At 38.7% G+C, this 23,426-nt stretch overlaps 1 protein-coding gene across 4 annotated transcripts in view; it reads left to right on the top strand.

Moving 5' to 3' along the window:
- The window catches only part of LOC118798412 (NLR family CARD domain-containing protein 3-like), a 77,029-nt gene that overhangs the window by 48,423 nt on the left and 5,180 nt on the right, over nt 1–23,426 (top strand). The window contains exons 1-9 of one of the 4 annotated variants that reach the window (XM_036557864.1): nt 555–593; nt 10,440–10,519; nt 12,319–12,435; nt 12,530–12,607; nt 12,960–13,011; nt 13,500–13,704; nt 13,932–15,702; nt 18,894–19,067; nt 19,934–20,107. In XM_036557864.1, coding sequence (XP_036413757.1) covers nt 10,467–10,519; nt 12,319–12,435; nt 12,530–12,607; nt 12,960–13,011; nt 13,500–13,704; nt 13,932–15,702; nt 18,894–19,067; nt 19,934–20,107 — 2,624 coding nt within the window. In that variant the 5' untranslated portion in view covers nt 555–593; nt 10,440–10,466. Of the gene's footprint in view, nt 1–554; nt 594–9,696; nt 10,263–10,439; nt 10,520–12,318; nt 12,436–12,529; nt 12,608–12,959; nt 13,012–13,499; nt 13,705–13,931; nt 15,703–18,893; nt 19,068–19,933; nt 20,108–23,426 lie in introns of those variants that run through there. The other 3 variants (XM_036557855.1, XM_036557858.1, XM_036557868.1) reach the window with 3 other exon arrangements.

Below are 23,426 nucleotides of genomic sequence, written 5' to 3'. Positions count from 1 at the left end.
ATATTTACATAAATGGACATAAAACGTTGTGGCTCACAAGGTAGTTTCATTTGTATTGAAACAGGATAAAATGGCTCTCCTTAACATTTAGGATGTCATCAGTAATGTGGAAGCCCCTCTCTATGTGGAGGCCCCTGGTCAAGAGTTGGCAACCCAGAACGATTTTATCCCATTTCAGTAAACATCAAACCTCTTTGGGAGCCACAATATTTTATGTCAGTTGTTTTACTGTAAAGGAGGATTATTTTATTTTTACCCAAAATATGATTCTGCTCTGGAAGCAAAAGAGCAGCATGTCACTCTGGAGCCTCATGTTGCCGACCTAGGGCTTCCACATTGAGAGGGGCTTCCACATTAATTGAATAAATGATATAGTCAAGTCAAAAGTCAAAGTTTATTTATATAGCGCTTTTTACAACAGGTGCTGTCACAAACAGCTTTACAGAAAAATCCGGGTTCAAGCCCCCATGAGTATCGCCAGTGGTGACAGTGGGAAGGAAAAACTCCTTAAGATCAAGAGGAAGAAACCTTGAGAGGAACCAAGACTCAAAAGGGGAACCCATCCTCCTCTGGTCCACATCGGATAGAAAACAGTGTTAGTATAAAATATTATAATACAAAATAGGAAAAACATGTGGAGCAATGGTTAATTAAATAGTTTGAGTTTATGCAGCAGTGGCTTCAGCAGGAGGGTCAGTTCATGCAAGTGAGGTGCAGATCAGCCAACAAAAATGGAGCTCTGCTGACTCTAGCAGCTCTGGTGGCTCACATGTGGCGACTCAAGCAGACGTCAGGGGCTCAAATATAGCAAACAAATACTTAAAAAAGTCCAGAAATCATAATAAAAATTTTACCTTCAGCTTCCTATAGTCTAGAGCCAGCCCTGCCTAAGGGCTAATGTAGCTAACAAGTAATGGAAGCTTATAGCCCTCCAGTTAGCATAGTGCTAAATCTCTCTGCTCTCTCTTTCAGGTCCTCACAGAGCTCAGAGAGCTGTGGGTGTTGTATCTGTCTCTTATATTCAGAGCCAGTTATTCATTTTTTAATTATCCCTGACAATGTGTCCTTTCACCCACATACAAAATAAACATCATTTGAAATTAATCACAGTTAGAGTGAGCATGTGCCAAAACAACAAACATAACCAGGCTAGCTAGGGATTTTAGAGCACTTACCTATGCTAAAATAAACAAACAAAAATACAGTCAGTCTTCCCTAACTCCCTGACTATACCAAAAACAGAAGAAAACATTAAATTCAAAAGAAATGGCACCCATTCCTACACCCTGGTTCGCATAAAACTGAAAGTTACAGAGAAAGATCATGAGCTTACTGCTAAACAGTAGAGGTAACTAGACAGAGAACAAGGGGTAGAGCTCAGCTAATACATTTGAGACAAGGACAGAAACAGTACACTAGCCATAAAACAAAGGTCTTGCTGAGCTATGGTTCTGATCTAAAAACAATCGCCCCAAGCCGCCATGGAGGAAAGCCTCAAGGACATCAGGTGCAGCTGTCGAAGAAATACCCCATGCAGTCGCTGCCAGCCAATCAGATGCAAGCATCATTACGGGACACCAGCCAATCATACACACAAGTGGGCGGGTCCTAGGGACGTAACACTCCCCCTATAAAAGTGTTACACATGAGAAAGAGCATCGGCCATTACATTATCTGTGCCCTTCTTATGCCGAATCTCTAATGAGTACCCTTGACCTAGCAAAGCCCACTGAATCAGCTTTTGATTAGTACAATAAGTAGATGCCAGTGCTACCGGTGCTGGTGCTGTACTAGCTCAAAGCACCAGCACCAGTAGCACTGGCATCTACCTCCAGCTTAAACGGCAGTTCAAAGTTAGGTACAGCAAGGACAGGGGAGCTGCACAACAGGGCCTTAATAGAATCAAAAGCTTGCTGAAAGTCAGTCGTCCAAATAAAAGAACACGCAGAAAAGATCTGTTAAAGGAGGGGCAATACAAGTAAAATTTTGACAAAAGCTCCTGTAATATCCAGCCATTCCTAGGAAGCGGCGTAATTTGTGTTTTGTAGAAGGAAAAGGAAATTCTTGAATAGTATCGATTTGATCATCCCACGTTTCTGTATATATGATCATATTATTAAGATAAGCTTCACAATAAGGTACATCAAACAAAACCTGATTCATCACGTTGCAGGTGCATTCTTCATCCCAAAAGCCATTACAGTGTATTGTAGGAAGCTATCAGGAGTAATGCTCCTTCTAAGTGCTTTGAGAAGTACTTAGCATTGATTTAGCTGCTGTACATGCAGCATGCAGACACTCCCTGAACTGACTGACATAATCAAGAACATTTTGATTCGGAACTAAAGCTCTTTGACTCTCTGGATGGTAAGCACTGGAAACTTTGTTTAACTGAAAGCTGTTGCAAAACCTGTGCAAATATCTTGGACATAAAGTTTGACCCCTGGTCAGTTTGGATACATTTTGGAAGCCCAAAAGTAGAGCAAACTTAAAGCTTTAAGAATGGCTTCCTGACTTCCTGAAAAATTGGACTTAGTTTGTCGTAAAGGACCAACACAATCTAAAATAATTTTCTCAAAAGGCTCTTCCATCACTGGAATTGGGTGCAAAGGCGCAGGAGGGGTGGTTTGGTTGGGCTTTCCCACTACCTGACACATATGACAAGATTTACAGTACTTTACTACGTCAGCTTTCAATCCAGGCCAAAAGAAATATTGTAAGAAATGCTTATAGGTTTTTGTGACACCAAGATCTCTAGCTAGATAATGATCATGAGCTAAACTTAAAACTTGCTGTCAGCACACTTTAGGAACAACAATCTGACAGACAGCATTGCATTCTAGATCAGCAGGAGGAGAAGGAGTCCATTTACACAGCAGCAAACCACAGGCTTATCACCAGTAGATGACGTTTCTAAGCCCATCTGCCTACATTTATCCAAAGAAGAATCTGCTTTTTGGGCCTCAATAAGAAAATCACGAGAAGCTACACAATCTGCATCTACATCCAAAGCATGAGCACTCAAATTGGGAGTAGATTCAGCTGCAGGTACATCACAACATACCAACTCTGATTTAGATTTACTGGAGGGCCAAGTTTCAGCAGCCATAAATGTGTCACCCAAATCCAACTCATTACCTTTGCGCACCAGAGCACATGTCAACACACTTTCAGGAAAAACAAAGGGAAACTTCTGAAGCAAAACGTCTTCTCCAGCAGTGGCTCTAGGTTCTCTAGTGACTTCAGGAACAGAAGTTACCTTTCCACCAGCTAAATCATTGCCCAATATAAATGTCACACCAGCAACAGACAAAAGAGACCGAACTCCAACCTTAACTTCACCAGAAACCAAATCAGACTCCAAATGTATCGAGTGCAATGGAACAGAGACAGGACTAAGTTTGATTCCCTGAACTAGGACATCATATATGTCAGTATGCAGTATGTGTCATCTGACAGACTAAGAACATTATCCAAGATTAAAGACTGAGCTGCTCCTGTATCTGTAAGGATGGTATCAGGCTCTTTATTATCAGTAGCTTTAGAAACAGAAATGTACCCCTGCAGAATAAACGGTTCAAAACCTACATGGCGACATTCATCATTTAAAACACTGGGGCGGCTAGCAAACCAAGCAAACTGTTTTAACGCTACACTTCTTCAAGGAGACGAAGTCTGTTTTTTTCTGAAGTACACAGCAATCAGCAATGAGATGGCCAGGTTTACGGCAATAAAACCACTCACGCATTTAGAACGCGGACCTAGAACGCGGACGTGTACTTCTACGAGTGTCTTGATTATCCACGACCGGATCAGTCTTAAAGTGACGAAAAATTGTGGACTTGGTCATCTCATTGCAAACCAGTACAGGAAAAACACTTTTATGAGTCAAAGCAAACTCATCAGCTGCAACAGCAGCATCAGCAAGACCAGAAAATTTCTGCTCATTTAAGTATACAACCAGATTCTCAGGCAAACAAACTCTTAAAATCTTCTAAAAGAATGAATTCCTGCAACTGATCAAAAATAGATGCTTGGCTAGCATTGCACCACTTATTAAACAGATGTCTCTTCTCTCTAGCAAATTCTACATATGTGTCGTGGGCTGTTTTTGAGTGGGCTCTGTAGTTTTGTCTATATGCTTCAGGAACAAGTTCAAATGCACGTAGCACAGCAGATTTAACTACTTCATAATCTAAACTCTGTTCAATAGGTAGAGCAGAATACACTTCCTGAGCTTTTCCCTACAGCCAACGCAGTGTTGTAGCAACTCGCTCAAAAGAAAAAAAATGTGAATCAATTTAAGATTCACGAAACTTTGGGACCAACTTAATATGTTCACTCATGTCAAAGGCAGCAACCTTATCAGCATCAGGTTGCAATGAAACCGAACGCACTGGATGCAGCCAGCATACCAGCAAATAATGGCGGAGCAGAAGTGAGTGGCGCCTGAACAGGCTGCCCAGCGTTTCCTGCCTCCAACTCCAGCTGTCGCGGCCTTCTCAGCCTCGATCTCCAAGACACAATTTAACTGCCACTGCAGCTCCAGTTCCAGCACCTTCAAACAAAGAATCACAGCTGGATCGGCGCCTACTGCTGGCAGGCGTATGCGTGGAGCTACAGCCCCGACCCCAGCCTCTGCCCTGGCTGCAGACAGGACAAGCACCTTCTGAAACAGGACAAGGCCCCTCAAAAAATATACCCCTCTCCACCAACAAGCCGTAGATAGAAAATTTAAGCTCTGCTTTCCAAATGTTACGGTCCACCCCATATCATAACGCTTGGCAACTTGCAATAAATCTGCCTTACGACACTGCTCAAACTGTTCAACGAAACATAAACACACTTAATGAAAACATCACAGCCCAACACACATCCTCACACACACAAGAAAACAGCCAAGCAAAAAAATTACCCAGCACATAACTAAAAGAGGACGAGCCCCCAATTTATGTTACGACTTGTCTGGGGGTTTGTGATGGTCGTAATAAAAAAAGACAAAAGAGAGCCAGTTGACGTTTAAACAGATCAAGTCATGTTATTTTCTTTTCTTTTGTTGCTCTTTTGTGTGCACAACACAGGATAGCTTCAGAGAGGGCATGCGCCAAAACAACAAACATAACCGGGCTGGTTAGGGATTTTAGAGAAATTACCTTTGTGAAAATAAAGAAACAAAAATACAGTGCATCAGGTGCAGCCATTGAAGAAATACCCCATGAAGTCACAGCCAGCCAATCAGATGCCGGCATCATTACGGGACTCCAGCCAATCACACGCACGAGTGGGCGTGTTCCTAATAAGCGGGAATGAGAGAGAGAGAGAGAGAACAAAAAAGGAACAAGCAAAAAAAAAACATATGTCCTAGGTACGTAAATGTGGGTGCTTTTTTAAAACTACTTTCAAGAACAAGCATAGACTCAAGTAGGAAGCAACAGAGCTTATGATTCTAGTTCTAGTTAATTTTCCACCTGCTTGAGAGACAGCTGGAGCCATCATAATAAACATAATTAAGGATTTAATTCTCTTTTTGGTCATTTTGTACTTAAAAGTATAAAGCATTTAATTTGACTAGTTATCTTTATTAAAACCAGCATGGAAGTTGATTCTGAGGGAAAGCGGTGCTAAAATATGGAAACTGTCATATATTATTCAGGTTTAATCATTTATACATGTGTGCATGTCAAAATCTCAAAAACATAAATCATTATTTCAAAAATTAGTCAAAATCTTAAAAACTTTGTTAGCCCCCTTTTACCCTGTTCTTCAGTGGTCAGGACCCCCATGGACCCTCAGAAAGCAGGTACTATTTGGGTGGTGGATCATTCCCAGCACTGCAGTAACACTGACGTGGTGGTGGTGTGTTAGTGTGTGTTGCGCTGGTCTGAGTGGATCAGACACAGCAGTGCTGCTGGAGTTTTTAAACACCTCAGTGTCACTGCTGGACTGAGAATAGTCCACCAACCAAAAATATCCAGCCAACAGCGTCCTGTGACCACTGATGAAGGACTAGAGGATGACCAACACAAACTGTGCAGCAGCAGATGAGCTATCGTCTCTGACTTTACATCTACAAGGTGGACTGACAAGGTAGGAGTGTCTAATAGAGTGGACAGTGAGTGGACACAGTGTTTAAACACTCCAGCAGCACTGCTGTGTCTGATCCACTCAGACCAGCACAACACACACTAACACACCACCACCACGTCAGTGTTACTGCAGCACTGAAAATCATCCACCACACAAATAGTACCTGCTCTGTGAGGGTCCATGGGGGCACTGACCACTGAAGAACGGGGTAAAAGGGACTACAGTCTGTAATTGTAGAACTACAAAGTGCACCTAAATAGTAAGTGGAGCTGATAAAATGGACAATGAGCATAGAAACAAGGAGCAAGGAGGTGGTAATAATGTTATGCCTGATCAATATATATATATATATATATATATATATATATATATATATGTATATATATATAGGGGTGCGAGAAAAAAACGATTCTTAGATGCATCGTGATGCGGACGTGAACGATTCTGAATTGATTCACAAATGTCAAAAATCGATTTTCTAAATATTTAATTTATAACGTAATGTTGACGGAACGCAAAAAGCGGAACTTGAAAGTGCGGAAGCGCAGCGCCCGGACGGTCTGTGGCGGCACATAACAAAAACACTACTGGATGAGTGAGAAATCCGACCAGCTCCCTCTGCAGTAAAAGCCAGGTTAGGTCAGGAGTCACAACCCAAATGTTAAGAAGAGCCATTTTGTCCTTTCAACAAAAATCAGACCACCTTGGGAGCCACAACATTTATGCCCAGTGTGTTTTAGTATGTGCGAATGTCCTTGTATAAGTTAGGTTAAACAATATAAACAAAAACGCGGACTTACTTTGCTCTGCTTTAAGCTTTAGCTTTAGCCGCTTTCCTCCCATTTCCGCCGGAAAACTTTTCTTCAGAAGTAGATCAGTTTCTTGTAAAATGTCTTTCAATGTTCAACTGTTTTCCGAGGCGGAAGTCGCTTCTCATTCTCCAGCTTCTTGTTTGAATTTTCCTGTTCCACCTTAAAATCTGACTGAGGCCCCGAATGTAAATGCGGCACCATTAAGGTGGAACGGAAAAATTTGAAAGAGAAGCAACTTAATCTTCGCAACTTTTTAGTGTTTGACAGTCTCTAGTTGCAGATTTAACATATCAGGAATCAACTGCGCTGCTTATAAATGCGAATAACGCATCGTTGCTATGTGACCTGCAGTCGGTTCTCAGTCGTTGCGAAACAGGGCTTTCGTGCTATGCTGCACACGTCCCGTTTTGAAGATATTTTACTGACACAGCGGACCCCCCCCTCGTCTCTACAACAAGAACAAAACCGAAGATATAAAATCACTAAAGAAAACGGGTAGGACGGCTGTAACGTGCTGCGTGGACATACATCACCACTGGATCTTATTTCACCCTAACGGCGCATTTTATCGCAGATGAGTGGCAGCAGAGTCTCATGTGCTCCAAATAATAGCAGTTAATGAGAGCCTTTTGAGTTCACTTGCCACATCACTTCCTTTTGATTTATTAATAAAAGATATTGGACGTAAATGCATTATGGATCATTACAAATAATTTGCTTTAAAAGTACCAAGTCCTCAGACAGTGAGAAAATACAAATCCTGTATAGAAAAAAAGATGCATCAAGATGCATCGATAATCATTTTATAATAGCATTGCGAATTGTAATCAATTCGAATCGTGAGGTGCCTAGAGATTCCCACCCCTAATATATATATATTATATATTTATATATATATATATATATATATATATATATATATATATATAATATATAAAGCCAATTTCCAAAAAAGTTGGGATGTAGATAAAAATAGAATGCAATGATGTGCAAATCATACAAACCATATTTTTAAAGGAAAATACTAGAAAGGTAACATATCAAATGTTGAAACTGAGAAATGTTTTTGTTTTTTGAAAAATGTATGCCCATCACCTCTTCTTCTAACAATTCTTTCGGCTTGTAGGATTGGAGAAGGATTGGAGAAGGTCAGAGAGAGTTTTGTTAGTGAGAAGAAGGATCTTAAACCGAGTACGCTACTTTATGGGAAGCCAATGGAGGTTTTGGAGAAAATGTGTTATGCGGTGATGTGACTGTGTGTAAGTGAGGAGACGAGCAGCAGAATTATGAATTGTCTGAGGTTTTGTGAAGTAATGAGGAGCTGATGGATGTAAGAAGAGAACTGCAAAGAGAATCTCCTGTACATAGCTATTCTAAAAGCTTACCAAGTTTATTAAAGTAATCATCTTATGTCTGTATGTCAGAGCATCCTTACCTGCAAATGTATTTTTTTGGCAGCCACGTCTTTTTTTAGTTTTCCTGTTTTCCCACACGACAGCTACTCTGCATAATGTGCAAAATGTTCTCAGTGGGTGACAGGTTTGGACTGCGGGCAGGCCAGTTTAGTGCCTGGATTCTTTTAATACAGAGCCATGCTGCTGCAGTACATGCAGAATGTGGTTTGACATTGTCTTGCTGCAATATCCAAGGCCTTCCCTGAAAAAGATGTTGTCTGGTGGCAGCATATGTTGCCAAACATGTATCTATTGTTCAGCACTAGTGGTGCCTTCACAGATGTGCAGGTCACCCATGCCAGGTGCACTAATGCACCCCTATACCATCATGAATACTGGCTTTTGAACTGTGCACAGATAACAATCTGAGTGGTCTTTAGCCCAGAGGAAACAGCGTCCATGATTTCAAATGTTGATTTGTCAGACAACAGGACACTTCTCCACTTACCCTTAGTCCATTCTAAATGAGCTTGGGCCCAGAGATGGCGGCAGGGTTTCGGGATCTTGTTTCTTCTTTGCATTTTAGAGTTTTATGTTGCATTTGTGGATGCAGTGACGAATTGTTTTCAATGACAGTGGTTTTCAAAAGTGTTTCTGAGCCCATGCAGTGATTTCTCTTCTCTTCTCTTCTCTGTCTTCTCTGAATCTTTTAATGACATTATGTACAGTAGATGATGAAAAGTTCTTTGCTATTTTATGTTGAGAAATGTTATTATTAATTATAAGTATTAGCATTCAACATTATAATTATTTTTTCTATTATTATTTCTATTATTTTTTGCACTATTTGCTTGTGCAGTCTTTCACAGAGTGGTGAACTCCTCCTCATCTTTACTTCTGAAAGACTCAGCCTCTCTGAGATGCTCTTTTTATACTCAATCACATTACTGACCTGTTGCCACCAACCACCAGGTGTTTTTTTTGCACTACACAGCCTTTTATTGCCCCCATCCAAACTTTTTTGGAATGTGTTGTTTGCATCAAATTCAAAATGGGCATATATTTTTCCAAAAACAATAAAATTTCTCTGTTTCAACATTAGATATGTTGTCTTTGTACTATTTTCAATTAAATATTGGGTTTAAATGATTCATGCAATTATTGCATTTTTTTTATTTACATTTTGCACAGCATCCAAACATTTTTGGAATACATATATAGAAACACATAGTTTTGAGATTTTTTTTAAAGTTTTTTTAATGTGTTCTTGAGAAAGGTCCTAAGACAAAACATGTTCACACAAACACATATAACCTCATACACAAAGGCTTAACTACCAGAATGCTTCAAGAAAATCAGCAGCTGAGAGAGAGAGAGAGAGAGAGAGAGAGAGAGAGAGAGAGAGAGAGAGAAAGAGAGAGAGCGGTTGTACTGTACTGTGTGACTCCCGGTTATCTTAATGACTGAATCATAAAGTAAATAAAGAGATTGTGGTTTAAGTGATCAAAGGTCATATTTAAAGAAGGGGCAGGGACTGTCTAACTGATATTACACTTCATCCACATGTTGTTCAAGATTCAGCAACAGTAAAGAGAGTTTTTCAGGTGAAATGTAAAGATATTCTGTGGATCATTCTGGAAGAATCTGCACACCTGAACTGTGTGTGAAACAGAAGAACAGCAAGTCGTCATTACTCACCAGTGGACTTTCACAAGCTGAGTTTACAGTTTTCACTCAGAATAGACTTTTCACTCAGATCACACTTGTTAAGCCAGGTAGTTTAGGAGAGAGTTGTGATTGGTCCAGTACAACATGACTCCACCCTCTTCACCCTGTAAAACACCTTCCAGCACTTCATCCTGTGGTGGAGAACTAATCTAGTCCAAAACAGTTTACAGTGAAAGTGAAATCTTCAGCAGCTTCTGTTTAGTGAAGAGAAGATCATAAACAGAGAGAAAATAGCTCAGAGGTAATTACTGAAGATCAACACACAGAATTTACTTTCTGACTTGATGATTAAAGACATTTCAGACACAGAGAGAGCAGAACATCACTGTGGAACTCAGAGACAGAACTATATTTCAGAGAACAGCTTTCAGATGAAGTTAACATGGAGACTTCACTACTTCTGTGTGTGTGTTTACAGGATTAGGTCTAATCTGAAAGAGGAGCCATGACCTCCAAAATAAGCTTCTCTGAGGAGCAGCACTCACAGAAAGCTGAGAGGTGAGAGAATCATGGGATTTGGGGTAAAGACTGTATGTTCTGGACAGCAAGGAAATAAATGTAATTTGTTACTGTACTTAAGTAGTTTTTTCATGTATCTGTACTTAAGTATTTTGGACGACTTTTTACTTTCACTCCACTACATTTCGGAGTGAAATATCCTACTTTTTACTCCACTACATTATGGCTTATGTGTGTATAAAAACGTAACATTTTTCAAACTCAAAACAAAAGAAGCGTGAAGCAAGCACACCAATCAGGGTACAGCACACACTGTTTGGAGCTTGTATTGACCTATTGGATATACTGACCCAGTGCAAGCATACAGTTGAATGACGGCATTTTAGGGCCAGCGTTCATAAAAATAATAACAGTAGACTTCGAGAATAAAGTCGTAATATTAAGAGAAAAAAGCTGTTATATTTTGAGAATAAAGTTGTGATATTTTGAGAAAAAAAAGTTGTAATATTTTGAGAACAATATTTGGACGATGAAGTGGGTTAACTGTAGGGGGGCTACCATAACGCGTTGGGGTCTCAATTGCTGTACTGGTGCGCTGGAGCTCCACACACTCAGGTCTTCTTGTGGAACAATCATTTTGACTATCATTAACACTGTCTGTGAAACTACATGCTCTCTTTTAATGGCAAGGAGATGTAGACACTGATAGCCATGTAGACCACCCTGCCTGAGATTCTCCTTCAACAAAACAGACACACAGTTTCCTCCGAGTCCGTCTGGCTCTTTATTCTAAATAAACACAGTTTCCTGCTCAGCCGTTTCAGCCGTTTCTTATACTGATAACAGGCTGGTGCTGGTGTGTCAGGAGAGACAGGGAGACTGAGTATTTCTTTATGGGTGAAACTCCACCACCTCCTCAGTACCCCTAATTTTAACACAAGGAGGTTCTGCCTTCCATTTGCAAAGCATTTGGCCACAATATTGCGAACTTTCCTGGTATTAATGGCACTTTAATGTCGTAATTCTACAACTTTTTTTCTCAAAATATTATAACTTTATTCTTGAAGTCTGCTGTTTTTATTTTTATTAACAGTGGCTCTAAAATGATGTCATACAGTTCTATGTCAGTGCAGCAGTGGTGGAACTAACCTAACTTTGTGTAAATAGACCACAATATAGAAATATGTATACATATGCAGTTGTGACTGATGTGTCTTTTTTCTAAATTTATGCAAAAACATTTTTAAATCATTTTTTTTTGCTAGTTTATGTTTATGAACAGTGATGTACAAATGCAATATAGAAAAGGAAAACTCATTGGTGAAACTGTGTTTAAAACAAGTTTTTATTAAACTTCAACTTGTAACTAAGTTGCAAATAAATCTTAAACTGAAACTAAGTTATTTCAGAGCCACTTGATTCTATGTAATGGAAACTGCCTTCAGTGTTTAGTGTTTATGATCATTTTAATAGACATCAGCATGAGACTAATTAATGACATTCTAATAAAAGATTGGTTTATCAAGAGTGTCACTAGAGGATTTTCACCTAAAATGAGTTAATGAAGCGAGTCTTGTTACAAAAATGAGAATAGGACATTAGAGTCATAATTAATCTTTTAGTACTTTTACTTTTCGTACAGTTGAAGGCATTACTTTTGTACCTTTACTCATGTAGAGGTCTAAAGGGAGGAACTTCTACTTTTACTGGAGTAATATTTTACCTTGGGTGTCTCTACTTTAACTCAAGCACATGATTTTTGTACTTCGTCCACCACTGCATCTACACCAACATGCAGGAACATTTGTAGATCATGTCTGATATTGGTTGTGTTCTAGACTGGTTCAGGATCAGAGATCTGACTCACCTGAACCCAGCTGTGTGTCCATGAAGAGTGACCAGTCAATGGACAAAGATATGAACTTCAGAGAGGAAAACAGTTCATCTGAGCTGAGGTAAGGATGATGTGACATGAAGAATGAGATGAAAAAATACTTCTTTTTTTGCTAACAAAGGTTTCGCTATTTGGTTTGTTTTACCTGATCGCAGCTATGTGTCCATGGAGAGTGATCAGTCAATGGATTTTCCAAAAAATTTCAGAGAGGACGACAGATCTACTGATCTGAGGTAAAGACAGTTTTAAGTATGAATGGTGCAGTAAAATATTCCTTACTTCCAGTCCCTACCTGATTAATCTCAGCAGGTGAGAGGTGAGTTACAGCAGGAGAACACTAAACTGTGCAGTGCTGTGACTCTACAGAACCTGGAGTGAAGAACACTGGATTAGGGGATTAAATTAAAGATCTAATACTGAGTGTTCATTTATAAAGTTTCAGCTGCTGCTAACATTCATTATATATATCTAATATATCTACACAGTGAATGGAACTGAATTTTAAATGAATATGTTGTAACATATGAAAGTGTGTTTATTGAGCGGTTCACAATACACGACTGATAATCTTATGTTTTCTAACAGAGTCCAGAAGAACTCAGATATTACCAGGAGAAACATGGAGATCATATTCAAGGTGTGTGTGTGTGTGTGTGTGTGTGTGTGTGTGTGTGATATACATTAAATATACTGTATGTAGTAAGATCATACATTATATTTGACAACTGGGTTTTCAATCAGACTGATGTTTCAGTTTAGAGCAGGTTTGTTATTTCAGAATAACAACTATTTACTCTGTTTTTCTTTTCTGTCAGTGATATCTTGTTTAACTGATGGTAATGAGCAGCAATTCTAGATTTATTATATAATATGATAAAATATAAATCATTAAATATATCTGATCACAACTGGGACTCTTAAAGGGTTTTATGAAAAAAAAATGCAAAGAGAAACCTCTATTCCTCAGATGAATTGTAGATAATATACTGTAACTATCATGCCTTTTATTAAATATAAACAACAGTAAACTAATAATAATAATAATAATAATAATAATAGCAATAATGTAGACTCCCTCACTCTGGTAACAGGATCCTGTTTCTGTACCTTTGTGTCCTTAATCAGGAGCTGGAGCACAAAGTCATCTCTCTGGTGAAGAATCAGCTGAAGAGGTTTGTGAAGCTGCTGAGTCTGGATTACCCAGAATGCTCTGAGAGAGAGGTGGAGGATGAGGAGGATCAGAGCAGTGTCAGAGAGGGGGCGCTGAAGATCACACTGACCGTCCTGAGGAACATGAACCAGACTGACCTCGCTAACACACTACAGAGCAGTAAGACATCAGGGTCATGTGATTATTCATCATATTAATATCACAAGTTTAAATGATCAGAATAATGTAATATTAATAATATTCATCACAGAACCATTACCTTTTGCTTATTGGGTGTTTTTGTTTGATGTCACTATAAGGTGTCATAATGTGTTTGATGTAATGCTGAAACTAAATGTTAGTATTTCAATAGTGTTGTTATTGTTATTGTTTCCTCTTTTTATCAGAAATGGCTCCTTCTTCTCATCAAAAGCTGAAATCAACACTGCAGAGAAAAGTTCAGAAAATTAATGAAGGAATCTCAAATTTTGGAACCTCAACCCTTCTGAGTGAGATCTACACAGAGCTCTACGTCACAGAGGGAGGGAGTGGAGAGGTCAATAATGAACATGAGGTCAGACAGATTGAAACAGCATCCAGAAGACCAGCAACACAGGAGAAACCCATCAAATGTAATGACCTCTTTAAAGACAATACCATCAGAACTGTGCTGACTAAAGGAGTTGCTGGAATTGGAAAAACAGTGTCTGTGCAGAAGTTCATTCTGGACTGGGCTGAAGGAAAAGCAAATCAGGACGTCCTCTTCATATTTCCACTTCCTTTTAGGGAGCTGAACTTTATGAAGGAGAAAGAACTCAGTCTGGTGGATCTTCTTCATATTTTTTTCTCAGACACAAAAGAACTAAAACCAAGAGACTATGATCACTACAAAGTCATGTTCATCTTTGATGGTCTGGATGAGTGTCGACTTCCTCTAAATTTCCAGAACAATGAGAGCTTATTTGATGTAACACAATCAGCCTCAGTGGATGTGCTGCTGACGAACCTCATCAAGGGGAATCTGCTTCCCTCTGCTCTCCTCTGGATAACTACTCGACCAGCAGCAGCCAATCAGATCCCTCCTGAGTGTGTTGACCAGGTAACAGAGGTACGAGGGTTCAGCGACCCTCAGAAAGAGGAGTACTTCAGGAAGAGAATCAGTGACCAGAGCCTGGCCAGTAAAATCATCTCCCACATGAAGTCCTCAAGAAGCCTCTACATCATGTGCCACATCCCAGTCTTCTGTTGGATTGCAGCCACTGTTCTAGAGAGACTGTTGGGTGGAGCAGAGAGTGGAGAGACCCCCAAGACTCTGACTCAAATGTTCACCCACTTCCTGATCTTTCAGATCAAACACAAGGACAAAAAGTACCATGGGAAATGTGACACTGATCCTCAGCAGACTAGAAAGATGATTCTGGCACTGGGAAAACTGGCTTTCCAACAGCTGGAAAAAGGCAATCTGATCTTCTATGAGGAAGACCTGAGAGAGTGTGGCATTGATGTCAGAGAAGTGTCAGTGTACTCAGGAGTCTGCACTCAGATCTTCAGAGAGGAGTTTGGGCTGCACCTGGGGAAGGTGTTCAGCTTTGTGCACCTGAGTGTTCAGGAGTTTCTGGCTGCTTTATACTCATTTCTTGTCTTCATCAGCGGCGATGGAACAAAACAGCTGACCACTGATCTCTCTGGTATTTTCAGAGAGTCCAAATTATCAGATTTACTCAAGTCTGCAGTGAAGAAGGCCTTACAGAGTGAGAATGGACACCTGGACCTTTTCCTCCGCTTCCTTCTGGGCCTCTCACTGGAGTCCAATCAGACTCTCTTACGAGGCCTACTGACACAGATAGGAAGCAGCTCTAACAGCAAAGAGGAAATAGTCCAGTACATCAAGGAGAAGATCAGGGAGAATCCCTCTCCAGAGAAAACAATCAGTCTGTTCCACTGTCTGAATGAACTGAATGATCATTCTCTGGAGCAGGAAGTCCAATCATACCTGAACAGAGGAAGTTCCAGTGGATTCAGTGGAGCTAAACTCTCTCCTGCTCAGTGGTCAGCTGTGGCAATTGTTTTGCTGAATTCAGACGAGGAGCTGGATGAGTTTGACCTGAGGAAATATGATCCATCAGAGAAATGTCTTCTGAGGCTGCTGCCAGTGGTCAAAGCATCCAGAAAAGCTGTGTGAGTATTTTCATTCATAAATGTTGTACTTTGCCCTATTTAATATAAATCAAAAATAGTACATTCGATTTTTAGATATTTTGATGTTTTTTTCTCTCTTTACATCTTTGTCTTCATTCATGAGTTATATAACCTCATTAGAGCCAATTTTTTCATATATTTTATTGTTATCATTTATGATGTACAATGTTGCATGATGTACCATGCAATAAGATTTTTTTTTACATTTTTTACATGACTGTACCTCATGGAAAAATTCTTTACACATTTCACACATGATGACATCACATCATTTGTCAATCATTTTGACATTTACTGGTTCTATAACTACTGTATACATATATCATATGTTATAATAACCTTACATTGACAGTGACTTGTATTTAATGTTTCAGAAACTGCAATGCATTAAATTCTATTAAAAAGACTAATTTTGCTCTGTCCATAATGAAACCTGCAGTTAGTCAGATTTCTTTAAACATTGACGATATCCTCAATATGCTTCCAAACGCAAATGGTGAAAAAAAATATCTTGATAACAAGAAAATCTCATCATATTGCTCTCCACTTCTCTTATCTTATAGTTTGTTAATTATATCTAATGGTTTCTTGATAATTATTTAATAGTTGTATATGCATTGGTATCAAAATTACTCACCATTAATTAATTCACCTAAGAATAATTTTTCATTGATTCTCACAACTCAAATTATATAAGCTGAAATATTAAGCATTTACTTGCGTAAAAGCAATATTGAGTGAATAATTCCTGTCCTGGTTTACATGTTTTTAAATGACTTTTATTTTCTGATGCACAACCTTTTCCTTAATGGTTAGCTAGTCCTCATGAAATTGATTATGTATGCTATTTGAAAATGATTAAAAATTACTTTAACCCTGATATAAAGTTCCAATAGATTTTGTATGTATAAACATGCCATAGTACCTAATGCATTAAAATACAGTTATAAGCATTTACAATACTTTTATTATTACTCTTTAGGAAAATATTTAATGATTAATTTGTACCATTTATTAATGCACAAGTAAAAGAGATATAATTATTAACTTTGATTATCAAAATACATCAGAATAATTAAGTTCCTATTTATCAGGGTCTTTTTTTATAAAATATTACAAAAATATATCTTGCCCTTGCTGCCTTTCTATAGAATCAAGAATTTGTTATTTTATTTAACTCAAAATAGTCTCAAAATCATCTACCATGTAAATGTACCAGTGCATTTTAGGTTAAACTGACTAAACATGGTTTGAAGCATAAATCACTTCCATATTATTAAAATTTGGAAATTTGGAAATGTGGAAAACATCCTGTGTGGTGCCAGTGCCAAAGACCCCACACCCCAAAGACCTCAACAGCTATAGGCCGGTGGCGCTGACATCTCACCTGATGAAGACCCTGGAGAGACTGCTTCTTGTCCACCTGCGCCCCCTGGTGAGCTCTTCAATGGACCCACTGCAGTTTGCCTACCAACCTGGCATTGGAGTGGAGGATGCCATCATCCACCTCCTACACAGCTCTCTCTCTCACCTGGAGAATGCTGGGAGCACTGTGAGAATCATATTTTTTGATTTCTCCAGTGCTTTCAATACCATCAAACCCACACTGCTAAAGGACAAGCTGGAGTGCACGGGCCTGGACCATCACCTCACCACCTGGATCCTGGACTACCTCACTAACCGACCGCAATATGTGAGGACCCAGGGCTGTCAGTCGGACACGGTGGTCTGCAGCACGGGGGCTCCACAGGGAACTGTCCTCGCTCCCTTTCTCTTCACCCTCTACACTGCGGACTTCAAGTACAGCTCTGCCAGTTGTCACCTGCAAAAGTTCTCTGACGACTCTGCTATCGTCGGCCTCATCACAGACAGAGATGACAGGGAGTACAGAGAACTGACGCAGGACTTTGTGGAATGGTGCCAGAGGAACTGCCTGCAGATCAACGCAGGAAAAACCAAGGAGCTGGTGGTGGACTTCCGCAAGTCCAAACATTCTCCTCCAGTGCCTGTGAACATCCAGGGAATGGACATTGAGATTGTGAAGTCCTATAAGTACCTGGGTGTTCACCTCAACAACAAGCTGGATTGGACTGACAACACAGCTGCCCTCTACAGGAAAGGCCAGAGCAGGCTACATCTCCTGAGGAGACTCAGGTCCTTTGGCGTGCAGGGGGCACTTCTCAGGACCTTCTTCGACACTGTGGTGGCATCAGCCATTTTTTATGGAGTGGTGTGCTGGGGTAGCAGCATCTCCATTGCTGACAGGAAGAGACTGATTAAGATCATCAGGAAGTCCAGCTCTGTCCTGGGATGTCCTCTTGACCCAGTGGAGGTGGTGGGGGACAGGAGAATGAGGACTAAACTAACAAACATGCTGAAGAACCTGTCCCACCCCATGCACCGCTCTCTGACAGCACTGAGCAGCTCCTTCAGTGCCCGGCTGCGGCGCCCGCGGTACGTGAAGGAGAGATACCACAGGTCCTTCCTCCCAGCCGCTGTCAGACTCTATAACAGTCACGGCACTCAGTAGACAGTAGTTTACATTTACTTTACATGTGCAAGAACTCTCAACATCACTGCCACAGCACTTTACTGTGTGCAATATCTCAATCCACCATGCGTAGTATATTCACTGCGGATCACTGTCAATATGTTCACCACCATTATGTGCAATTATGTCAAGTGCAATATTTCTCCATTTATTACTGTTTATTTATTTGCTATTTTATTCACTGTGCAATACTCACTACAATACATACATTTCTACATTTCTAAATTTAAATGTAATACTTTGTATATTTTTCTTGTAATTTTTGTACATATACATATATCTTTATATTTTATTGTTTATTCTATTTTATATATTGTTTGTATATTTCCTGCTGCTCTGTCTTCTGTGCTGCTGTAACACTGCAAATTTCCCCGTTGTGGGATTAATAAAGGATTATCTTATCTTATCTTATCTTATTTATTGATGTTATGTGTTAAAGATCTGAGTAAGAACCCAGTCGCTGAACTCATCAGCAAGTGAAAATCAAACCAGTTTACAAACATACAATGTACTTATTTCTAAATGTAAAGATAAAGTAACACACAGATAGCAGCATCATTCCATTTTAATTCTCCAGATTTAAACTGTACCATGTGTTGTATTTATTCTGTCTTTACAGACTAGTTGGCTGTAATCTCACAACAGCATCTTGTGAAAAACTGTCATCAGCTCTACAATCAATAAACTCCTCCCTGACTGAGCTGGACCTCAGTAACAATGACCTGCAGGACTCAGGAGTGGAACTGCTGTCTGCTGGACTGAAAAGTTCACACTGTATACTGGGGACACTCAGGTGAGCTTTCTGTAAATTAGATCTTTAATGCAAAAAAAGCTCTTATGTTCTATGTATTTCTGATATTGTAGATGATATGATAGCATAATGATAACAAATTGTACTAGCCTAAAATATAAATGCTAGTCTTCTAATTTTAATATATAGTAAGTTAGTAATTGTAGTGGGTACTATTTGGAAATAAAATGAAACAAATGGTAACAAACCTTATTTACCGATAAAATGTTACATTTCTCATTATGCAGCAAAATTAACTAGTAACTATTACAGTAAAGTGAACAGATATTTTTATTTTTCACATTTTTTGTTAATTTTACATGAATATTAACTTTAACTAACAAACAATTACATAATAATTAAGTTTTTATCTAAAGGAGCTTGTTATTGTAAAATGTTACCAAAATGCATCTTTGTCCCGCTGCCTCACTGTAGAATCAAGATCAGAGACAATCCAAGCATATTTTAATGGATTAGGTACCTGCTATATTAAAGGAATGATTTTCAAAAAAGCTGATTTACTTTTTTTGTTACTTTAAATTATCATTCAAGGTGTATGGATGTTTATGTAATTTTTTATATATTACTATAATTGATATCAATTAACATTTATTGAAAAATATATGCATGAACTTTGTTTTCCAAAACTACTGCACACAAAGTAACAGTTCAAATTGATTACATAATATGCAAAGTTATTGATTAATTAAATTTTTGTTAAATAAAATATTTTAATGAGTTGTAAATCAAGTTACAAACATCCATTTTTTTATTTCTAAATGCAAAAAGTAACACATGGAGGGTAACATCACTCCATATTAATTCCCCTGATTGAAACTGTGCCATATGCTGTTTTTTTGTCTTGATAGACTAGCTGGCTGTTATCTCACAGCAGCATCTTGTAAAATACTATCATCAGCTCTACAATCAGTAAACTCCTCCCTGATAGAGCTGGATCTCAGCAACAATGACCTGCAGGATTTAGGAATAGCGCTGCTCTCTGCTGGTCTGAAGAGTTCACACTGTAAACTAGAGACACTCAGGTGAGCTTTCTGTAACAATACATTTTCTCAGTTTCAACATTTGATAAGTTGTCCTTTAAGCATTTTCAATTAAATATAAGGTTTAAATGATTTGCATTTTTCATAGCATCCCAACTTGTTTGGAAATGGGGTTGTACAATAACTATAATATACAACAAATCATTCCTAGTTCCTTAAACCCCTTTTTCACTGGTTTTCCTGTCTGTGCTTGGCTCAGCACTCTAATTACCATAAATAAAATGTTTATTTTCTATCTATATAAAATAATTCATTATTAAATATTACAGCACAGTCAGTAAATCTGTTTGTTTTTTACACTTATAGGGAAATAGGGATATAAGTTCCAGCTCTCATTGCATAATATCTGCGTAATCAAGATAACAGCCCAATTCTTTTAAATTGTTATTGGTATTTATAATATTAGTGTTATTATATGAAAACAATGAGTTCTGCTTAAATTATGTATAGTTAGTATTGTAAAATACTTTGTTTCTTACTTGTTCTTACTTTAAACGGTCAAGCACAGTGTAAGGTACAGTGACATTAAAATGCTATTACAGCTGCAAATGTTTTTTTAGTTACTGCATCTCACATCAGAAGATCTGGAGTTCTTCCAAATAATGTGGGTAACTGCACTGAAATTATGACTGCAATTATCATGCTGGGATATGCTACATAACATGTTCCTAAATTGTAAAACACTTTTACTCCATTAAAATGTAATTAATTTATAAACAATTAATAAATGAGATATTAATCTTGTTAAATTCTTAACAAGGTTCCAGGTTGTTACTATTATCATATATACAATATATATCAAGATAAAACAAAACTAAAGATACAATTATAAACCCTATCCTTCACAAAAATGAACAATATAAACATAAAGAAAAAACAAAGAAGTAATGCACATGAAATATTGCACAAAAAGTATGATTATAATTCACACAGGTATGGTGATAAATTCACCATTAATTTCTGTAGGTGTGTGAGCTCTGTGATTGCAGTGCTGGTTGTACAGCCTAACAGCAGCAGGAAGGAAAGACCTGCGATAGCGCTCCATGACACACTTGGGGTGAAGCAGCCTGTCACTGAAGGAGCTGCCCAGTGCTGTCCTGTTCTCCAACATAGATGCAAGTTTAGCTAGCATCTTTCTGTCTCACACCACCTGCACTGGGTCTAGGAGGCTTTCCAGGACTGAGCTGGCCCTCTTAATGAGTTTGTCAAGTCTTTTCCTGTCTGCAGTTGAGATGCTGCTGCCCCAGCAGCAAGATGGCTAATGCCACTACAGTGTTGATAAAAGTCCTCAGGAGTGTCCCCTACACTCCAAACGACCTCAGTCTCCTAAGCAGGTAGAGTCTGCTCTGGCCTTTCTTGTAAATTGCACAAATGTTATCTGACTAGTCCAGTGTATTGTTTAGGTGAAAACTCAGGTTCTTTTAAGAGACCACTCTCTCAATGAGATTATTTTAAGACATTTTCAGACCCCACTGACGTTTTTCTGCAGCTGTTCCTCCATCTTCATCCTGTAGCTAGCTTTCCCCTCTCAGATTTTCCTTCTCAGATTGGATGGAGAAACATGGTTAAAGTCTCCAGAGATCAGTATTAGGGTCTGTGGGTGCTGTGTCTGCAGCCTGGTCACAGCTGCATGCAAGATGTCCTTGCAGTAGATTTGCTCCTTAACAGTAAGGTGCCCAGAGTTACACCATCTATCATCTACCTCCTCTTTTCCTCTTAACACTCTCTGACGTCCTGTCTGCTCATATGAGCTGGAAGCCGCCCAAAGTGTCGACTGTGTCCAGAGTTAGCGTAGATAGCCATGACTCGGTCAACAGCATAACAATACTATTGCAGTACTCCCTCTGATATGTCCATCTTATTGGGAAGAGATCTTACATTTCCCATAACAACTGAGGGAAGAACAGGTCTACAACATCTTTTTCTGGCATGACACAGAACTCGGGTCTTATGTTCGGCAGCACCACTGTGTTTCTTAGCACTAAGAGCTGATCCCTACTGTAAACAATTGGGCTCCTTACAAGATCTTGTAAAAAAAAAACATTGGAAAAAAGTAAAGCAAGGACCAGAGCAAACTCTACAAGTTTGGTGTCCATAGTGCAAAAAATATTTTGGCAAGACAATAAAAAATGATTACTTACAAAAAGAAAAGGAGAAAAGTACAAAAGGTAAGCAAAAAGCTCAAAGGGAGCCAAAGCTGCTGCATCATCTTCGAATAGACCTAGACAAATAATAGGACATTATAAAGCCCAGATCTAGTAAACGGCACAGATATTAGTTCAGTATCACACCACAGCATCCAACATGTTCAGAGTTATTTATCTTACTTACTAGCAACAAAAAATAAGTCAGTACAACTTGTTACCATTATTTTACCTTTAGAGACTTCAAACCACTGTAAGTAATAATTTATTATTCAGTAATACTTTATAATAATGTAATTAATGTAATGCTTAAAAGAATGTAGTAAATGTAACGTCATTTGTAGGGGAAATACACCTTACAGTAGTATTACTATATCATTACACATTTAATACCATCTTATCTACTTATTTGATATACTACCAGTAATTCTGAATATTAATATGGGAATAATCCCATAATCTCCCTTACCCAGCAGCAGTTCATAGTCTTTTACTTAGACAAACCATAAACATAGTATTTTACATTTATGTCCTAATTAATATAAAGATTTGCAAAGTGTTCATCAGGATGTGTTAGGTAGCTTCTCATCTACCCTGGTGTTTCATATCCCTCGATTCTTCAGCAACATATCTAGATGTAAACTCTTTTATTTTCATTTGTTGCTGCTTGAAACTTTTTTTCTTATTTGCTTCAATTGATTCTTTTTTTCCCTGATCTGTATCCTCTGGATGTAATATATAGGCAGATCTAACAAATAGGAAAGAAAGTTTCATTGAGCTCTTCAGATGCCGCCCTAGTGTGCTGACATATGCTGAGCAGAAGTAGCGCTAATTTTACCAGAACTATTGGTGAAGCAAGGCATGATGGACAGGTCTAAAATTACCTATAGCTAAAGCATTAAGGAAATAAGTTTGCAGCCAATAACAATGGCAATAACTGCATTTCATAAATACTGGTATGTAGTATCTAATTCAACTCCATCCTCTGGAACTGCCGCCTCAAACCAATGTTTATTCTAGCATCTTACTTACCTGCCTTATTACCCCACTTATCGGACTGTTACCTCACTGATCCCTTTCTCTGCCACTATACACCCTGCTGCTGCACTCAGCACTTTAACTGTAGACCCATACTTTGCACAATGTAAGGTTTACAG

The sequence above is a fragment of the Colossoma macropomum genome, unplaced genomic scaffold (genome assembly GCF_904425465.1).
Source record: "Colossoma macropomum unplaced genomic scaffold, Colossoma_macropomum, whole genome shotgun sequence".
Taxonomy (NCBI): domain Eukaryota; kingdom Metazoa; phylum Chordata; class Actinopteri; order Characiformes; family Serrasalmidae; genus Colossoma; species Colossoma macropomum.
Note: the sequence above shows the minus strand (reverse complement) of the source record. Positions and strands in the feature narration are given on the sequence as shown.